The sequence below is a fragment of the Myotis davidii genome, unplaced genomic scaffold (assembly GCF_000327345.1).
Source record: "Myotis davidii unplaced genomic scaffold, ASM32734v1 scaffold199, whole genome shotgun sequence".
Lineage (NCBI taxonomy): Eukaryota > Metazoa > Chordata > Mammalia > Chiroptera > Vespertilionidae > Myotis > Myotis davidii.
In genome coordinates, this window is record NW_006290680.1 from 4107901 (window position 1) to 4115927 (window position 8027).

At 39.8% G+C, this 8027-nt stretch overlaps 1 protein-coding gene across 1 annotated transcript in view; it reads right to left on the minus strand.

Moving 5' to 3' along the window:
* Positions 1–2042: 2042 nt before the first annotated feature.
* The window catches only part of SERINC3 (serine incorporator 3), a 17300-nt gene continuing 11315 nt past the window's right edge, over positions 2043–8027 (minus strand). Inside the window, exons 8-10 of the mRNA XM_015563933.1 lie at positions 7037–7217; positions 3614–3841; positions 2043–2981 (exon numbers count right to left, since the gene is read on the minus strand). Coding sequence (XP_015419419.1) covers positions 2843–2981; positions 3614–3841; positions 7037–7217 — 548 coding nt within the window. The 3' untranslated portion in view covers positions 2043–2842. The remainder of the gene's footprint in view (positions 2982–3613; positions 3842–7036; positions 7218–8027) is intronic.

Genomic DNA, 8027 nt, shown 5'->3' on the forward strand with positions numbered 1-8027 from the left:
CGTCTCTGCTTGTTTGTGATTCAGCACTCACGTGTGTAATCACTTCCATCTTGGCTAATCTACTGGGCTTCCAACTTAAAACCATGCACAGCAGGGACACTGCCCCCTAATTTTTAAAGAAAATTTGTTATTTTAAATTAAATATCAAAGTTTCTATTGTGATAAAAAATTTAAATACTTTATTGGACTTTATTAAACCTATGTTACAGTTTAGTATTGCTTTTATTTTGAATTATATAAGGTGGGGAGGGGAGTGTACCATGTTTCTGAAGTTTAGGACCTTTAATGGGTTTACTCTGGGTGGCCCTGCTGTTAAGGAAAGTGGGGTATCTGCTTTACACTGGAAAAGGGCTAAACCTATACTGTCTGCCCCCCAAATCCTTTACAACCTTATCTCTGTACCCCAACATTAACCAGTGGTTTAAAAGATGGTGGTTCCAACAATTCCTATCATCAAGCCCTGCTTCCCTACCCCCCCACACCTGCACCCCAACCGAGTGTGTGCCCTCTATGTTCCCTGTGTTTAATTCTGTAAGAATACCTCAAATCTAGGCTGCACTAGATTTTGGCTGAAAATCTACGACTTTGAATATTGTCCAGTAGATTTTTAGCCCATATTCAGATTACCAGCTACTACCAGAGTGCTTAAGGTGGGTTAAGCACTTGACAAAGTAGCTTTACTCTCTAAACAATCTTATATACTAGGTACTATCTTTTGTTCAAACAAAGAAAACAATGAGGCTCAGGCAGACAGTTATCACCCAGGGTCATAAAGCTTAGTATATCCTCAATAAATATTAGCTGTTTGACAATAGAAAATGGCAAAACTGACGCAAACCCAATCAGACTTCCAAGCATATGCTCTTGGCCATTCTTAAGGGACCACACCTCCATCCTTCTAACACCCTCTTCCTGCCCCTCACGTACATATCAAACCCAGGTGTTTAAACCAGAATCACTCAGGAATCTACTTCTCCCTCGTATCTAATCACCTGCCAGTTTTTAAATTTTAGTTACTAAGCAGCTCTGAGCTGTCAATTTCTCTCCTTCCTCATGTTTACTTCTGTTTCAAATCTTACATGGACTACCTGGTCTTCTCTCTCTAAACCCATTCTCTATGTGTACAGTGAATGAAGACACAATTTATCCATGCCACTATGAATATGCTCCCCACTGCCCTCAGCGTAAGGTCCAGATTCTTTTGTGTGGTTTATAAAGCCCTTCCTAACCTAGTCCCTGCCCGTTTCTCCACCCCCGTCCAGCTTTATTAAACAAGTCTTAAAAAATCTCCCTGCCCTGACCGGTTTGGCTCAGTGGATGGAGTGTCGGCCTACAGACTGAGGGGTCCCAGGTTCGATTCCGGTCGAGGGCATGTACCTTGGTTGCGGGCACATCCCCATTGGGGGGTGTGCAGGAGGCAGCAGATCGATGTTTCTCTCTCATTGATGTTTCTGGCGCTCTGTCCCTCTCCCTTCCTCTCTGTAAAAAATCAATAAAATATTTTTTTAAAAATCTCCCTGCCTTTAACATGCAGACTCGTCTACTCTCCAGCAATGCCATCCCACTTCCCATCTCCTAGCTAACTCCAAACAATTCTTGGCTTAGAAGTCACTTTTTCCAGGAAGCCTACCATGACACCCCCACCTGGGCACCTTTGAATTCCTAAGTCACAGGACTAGTCACACCACATTGTACCACTTGTCAGCTCATTTTCACCCTCTTGGAAACTGTGAGTCAAGATGGTAGAGTGAGTGCCTGTCATTCTTAAAGCTGTATCCCAGAACCTGAAGACCTCTGTCTCATTCCCTGCTCCCTCTCCCGGAGGGTTCCCGCCAGTCCCTGCCCCTGCCTCTCACCTACCCAAGCATCTTGCCAGGAGAAGGTACCTATTGGTACACTTTTTGAATGAGCTCAAGACTTTACTCACCAGCCCTTAAGTTTTAGAAGGAGTAGATTCATTCTGCTGATAAATCTGACTGCCTATATAAGTCTAAAAAATATAGAATGGCTACTAATTCATAAAAGCTGTTAAAGAAAGGGCCTTAAAAGCGTAAGTCTATTTTAATCAAATACCTTATAGTGCAAATATAGTAAATTCACATGCATTTTACTTTCACATATTCATAACAAAATAATTACATAGACTAAAGTTGCAGTTTTTTCCTAAGTGAGTCCTCATTTTAACCAAACCTACAAAGCATTTATTGAAATTAATGTTCTGGCAAAGCCACATACTTGAATCGAGCAGTGTCAATGCTGTAGTATAAAAAAAATGAAGTCTCAAGATGCAGAAGCAGTAGCCCTATCAGCAACCCCTCTTCTAGGGAAGGACCCACACACATACTCCTTCGCCCAATTACTATGATGCTATACCTCTTAAGAGTTTACGGACTGAACAGAATGCTTGTATCAACAAGTAAAGACTTTCACAGAGGAAAACTGTCATAGAAATACATTATTACTTTTTTTTTCCTGCTCCTTAAGGATATCGCAATAGAAATATATTAACGATGGCCTCAAATATCCAATATTATTCTATTTTCTATTTTAAATCAAAGTTATAGGAACCTACAGGTCTTAATAAAGAACTCTCTTCACAGCACAGCTGTAGTTCACTTTACAAGGCAAAAATGTTCCCTTTGCACTATATCCTTAAAAATAAACAATGTACATGTAAATAAAAAATTCAGATCCTGTATCAATCATATTCAGTCCTGCCTTGGGATATACTCTTGGATATAGTCAACTTCGCAAAGCATTCACTTAATATTTTAGTTGAAGCAAAAGTACAAGGGCGTTCAGCAAAGGGAACCTTTATGTGGTGTCCCTGGCACTCAGAGGTTCAGCTGAAGTCTCGATTGGTGAGGACAACTGGAGCCACAAGGGACCAGGCATAGAGGAAGAGGCAGACCCAGCTGGAGCTGATCTTGACCCACACAGCTGGCCACTTGCTGGTAACATTCTGGAACTCCGCATCAGGGCTAAAAAACAGAAGAAAGTCAGGAAAAGGAGCCTGATACCAGCATCGGACAGCCCCCCAAACAAAGCCAGGAAATTCTCCAGGGAAACTTGGCTGACACTAATCCTTACTAAGGTTCCAGAAGGGACCTGAGGAAACTGCTTTTAGTTTTTATGAGCAGGGAACCCTACTTCTCCAATGGCTTTTAACTTCTTGCCAGCATGAAGAGCCCTAATCTTTGGGCAAAGTTCTACGGGAACATCTGGCTGTTCTAGATACTGGTAAAAGTCTAGATTGAAATGGTCTCCATGAAACTCTCTTTCCTTACCAATCATTACTTCGATCAGAATATTCTGTATGACTCTCTCTAGACTCAGAGAAAAATTAGAGAAGAAAGACTGGCTTTATGTCATGATTGTCTCTCTCAAGCACTCAGGTTTGGAAGAGCTCCCCATAATCTGCACTGTAAGAATCCCAACTGGATTTTAAATCCAAGAGGAGAAAAAGTCAAAAGTATTTCAGAAAAGAGCACCAAACACAACTTGTTACATAGGTAAGAGAAGGGGATTCTGAAGTCAGGAAAATGGATGGAGATTTTACAGTTGGCCCAAGGAGGCTAAGTGATCTTCCATCTGAGTTGTCTGAGCCTCCTACCTGTACCAGCCAGTCACGGTCATCATGATGTACAAGGAAGCCAGGCAGAGCATCAGGTGGAACATTGAGTAGTTGTACTGAACCCCCTCTTTCTCGTTGTCCACCGCCCGCCGAGGCTGCCCCTCTTCCTCATCGCTGGCACCACTGGTAGTTGTTTCACGGAGGATCACGCTTTCACTTCCTGACAGGGTCAGCTTGCTTACCTGGCTATTGGTGGACGTGCGGAAGCTAGAACGTGATGCCAAGGAAAACAAATCAGAAATGGGCATGAAGATGAACTGCTGCCAGTGGCTTATATGCATGAAGGTTATTTCTGAACTGCCCTACTGTGGGGCCTGATGGGCTGAAAGGCCCTGCTTGAAGTTCTGAACTGGTGCCTGCCATCACAAGACAGACAGTACTCCTACCAGTTAGTACTTGATGGTTTAACTGCTTAGGAGTTTCCCCAAACATACTATGCTCTCAATGTCTACTTCCACGACTTCACACATACCTCTCCTATCTTAGAATGTACCACCCTCCAACCTTCTCCCAGATAACTTACTTATCCTTCAATTCTCTGGCCATGTGCCATGTCCCCTGGAAATCCTTCTCTGACATCACCCCATCACTAGGCTGGGTTAAATTCCCACAGCTCTTTATGCTTCCCTCTGCCATAGCACTTACCATGCCTGTCTTTCTTGCTATTCACAGAACTCCTTAACAACAATGACCTTAGTCATCTATGCTTTCTGGCACATAACAGATGCTCACTAAAGTTTGTTAAATGACTCAATAACAAAATACATATAAGTAATGGACAGAAACTACATGATCACCTCAAGAGACATAAAATAATGCACTTGACAAAATCCTTTTTAATATAACAAAAGCACTCCAACTAGGAATAGTGGAAAATTTTCTCAAAATAATAAAGGGTGTTTATGAAAAACCAGTGCTAAAATTGTAACAGTGAAAGACTAAAAGCTTTTCTAAGATCAGGAACAAGACAAATACTATATTCTCATTCAAGCTAGAACAATTAGACAAGAAAAAGATAATAGGCATTCAGATTGGAAAAAAAAGATATAAAATGATCTCTATTGGCAGATGATATGACCTTGTATATGGAAAGTACTAAGGAATACACACTCTTAGAATCAATAAACAATCTTGCAGGATACAAGATTAATATACAAAAATTAATTCTACTTCTATATATTAGCGATGAACAACCTCAAAGATAAATTAAGAAAAAAATTCATTTATAATGTCATCAAAAAAATAAAATATTTAACAAAAGAAATTTAAGACTTCTACACTAATAACTATAAACCACTGAAAGAAATTAAAGACCTAAATGAGACATCCTATGTTCATAGACTAGAAGCCTTAATATTGTTGAGATGATAATACTCTCCAAGTTCATGTACAGATTCAACTCAACTCCTTTCAAAATCCCAATTACCTTTTTTATTTTTTGGCAGAAATTGACAGGCTGAACCTAAAATTTACATGGAAATGCAAGGGACTCAGGATAGCCAAAACAATCTTGAAAAAAACTCCACAAATTTGGATGACTCACACTTCCCAATTTTAAAATTTACTACAAAGCAACAGTAATTAAAAAAGTGGTATTGGCATAAGGATGGACATACATATCAATGAAGTAGAATTATGAATCAAGAAATAAACCATTACATTTATGGTCAACTGATTTTTGACAAGGATGCCAGGACAAGTCAATGGGGAAAGATAGTCTTTTCAACAAATGGTCTGGGACAACTGGATATCCACATACAGCAGAGTGAAGTTGGACCCCATACCTCAAACCATATACAAAAACAATAAAAAGACAAATAAGCTGGTTTAAAACATCCAACTGTCCATCAATTGATGAATGGATAAATGAAATGTAGTGTTATCACACAATGAATATTATTTCCAGCAACAGAAAGGAATTAAAGACTGACATATACTACAACATGGACGAACCTTGAAAACATACTAAGTGAAAGAAGCCAGTAACAAGACCATATAGTGTATGATTCCACGCATATGAAACGTCTGAAAAGCAAATCTAGAAACAGAAAAGAGATGACCGTCTGCCGGGACAGGAGGGTAAGGGGAATGGGGAGTGACTGTAATGAGCATGGGTTTTCTTTCTAGGCAAGGAAAATGTTAAAATTGACTGTGGTGATGGTTACACAACTCTGAATATACTAAAAACTACCGAACCGTACGTTTTTAAAGGGTGAATTTTGCGGTTTGTGAATTTTATCTTTAAAAAAGAAAAGGCCAAAAGAAAAACAAACAAAAATATGAAAACAAATAAGTATAGCTGTGTTTCACAGAAACTACTAACAAAAATAGGCAGGCAGACTAGGGCTGCAGTTTGCCAATCCCCACTTTAAGCAATCATTAAAACAAAACAAAACAGGTAAATCTACACATAATGTTATAGAAAGCTGTCCAGATTATAATGAAAAATTTGTATTTTAGAATAGTAAGTGTATTTATATGGCATGTTCCTAATTTATTTACCTTATTTATGTATTTTTAAAGATGTTTATTGATTTTTAGAGAGAGAAAGGAGGGAGAAAAACATTGATGTGAGGGCAATACATCAATCAGCTGCCTTTCATACCCCCACACTGGGGATCAAGCCTGCAAATGGGCCATGTGCCCTGACCAGGAATTGAACCAGCAACCTTTCAGTACAATGGGTGACGCCCAACCAACAGAGCCACACTGGTCAGGGCCCTAATTTATTTTTAAAAATTATATTTCAAGTGATATAAATAAAATTGTGTATATACCCCAGCCAAGTGACTCAGTTGGTTGGAGCATCATCCTGTAAACCAGCGGTTCTCAACCTGTGGGTCGCGACCCCTTTGGCGGTCGAACGACCCTTTCACGGGGGTCACCTAAGACCATCCTGCATATCAGATATTTACATTACAATTCATAACAGTAGCAACATTACAGTTATGAAGTAGCAACAAAAATAATTTTATGGTTGGGTCACAACATGAGGAACTGTATTTAAAGGGCCAGAAGGTTGAGAACCACTGCTGAACACCATAAAGGTTGCAGGTTCAATTCCTAGTCAAGGCACATAGCTAGGTTATGGATTTGATCTTGGGTTGGGGCATGTGAAGTTTTTAAAGATAAGCCAACCTATTTTCAGAGCCACTGCTCTAGCTGATTTGTTTCTCCTCCTAAACAAATGAGAAGGTATCTCTTTGTAACATTGGGAAGAATTATTTGATGAGAGGATTTAATGAGTTTTAAGAAATGGGTAAATGAGGCAAGTCGAGGACTTTAATAAAGAAGAGTTAGGCTGTTACTAAAAAATTCCTCATATACTTTTTGAAAGCAAAAAAGCTGCTTCACCCATATTAACCTTCATGAGAATCTTGTTCTAAGTATTTTTAAACTTACCTAGAATACACAAGGCACAAAACTAAGGTTAACAGCCCAATAAAATTCCCAGTCTCCAGAAGATGCCCACTCTGCGTTGGTGGAGCAGAGGTAGGGACCAGAGCAGTTGAATTTGCAGGAGCCAAGGTTGGTGCAGTCAGGTGTGTAATGATGCTCCATAGGCTTGGGTTGCAGGAATGATCTGAAAATGGGAAATATTTTATCTTTAGTGACAACCCATCCTGTTCCTATAAAGGATTTGAAGGATATGGCTACACATGCAGTCATGACATAAAACATGGGAATGCTATATTTAAAAGAACTTGAAATTTAGCAGTCAGTAACATATCTGTGTTGCAATTAGTGACTTAGTTTTGGAAAAAAAAGAAACAATAATTTGTCAAATTTCACAAACATCAATATTGGGTTTACTGGTTTTGACATTTAATAAATCTTCTTGGTTCTACAATTATGCAAAGGCTTTGAGCATAAGGAGTTTATCACTAATTTTGTTGTCACATACTGACATAAGAGTATAATAAAAGTTGAGCCTGGCTGGTGTGGCTCGGTGGTTGAACGTCGACCTGTGAACCAGGAGTTCATGGTTCCATTCCCGGTCAGGGCACATGCCTGGGTTGTGGGCTTGATCCCCAGTGTGGGGTGTGTAGGAGGCAGCCGATCAATGATTATCTCTCATCATTGATGTTTCTCTCTTCCTCCCTCTTCCTCTCTGAAATCAATAAAAATATTTTTTGAAAAAAGCTGAGTCATTATTAGAGATTCTGCAATAATTGTTTTCCTTTCAAAGGAACCCACAGAATACTCTATTGAGAAACAACCCTATAACTGCCCAATTGGTGTGGCGCAGTGGTTGAGCACCAACCTATGAACCAGGAAGTCACAGTTCGATTTCTGGGTCAGGGCACATGCCTGGGTTGCAGGCTCGATCTCCAGTTGGGGGTGTGCAGGAGGCAGCCAATCAATGATTCTCTCTCATCATTGATGTTTCTAT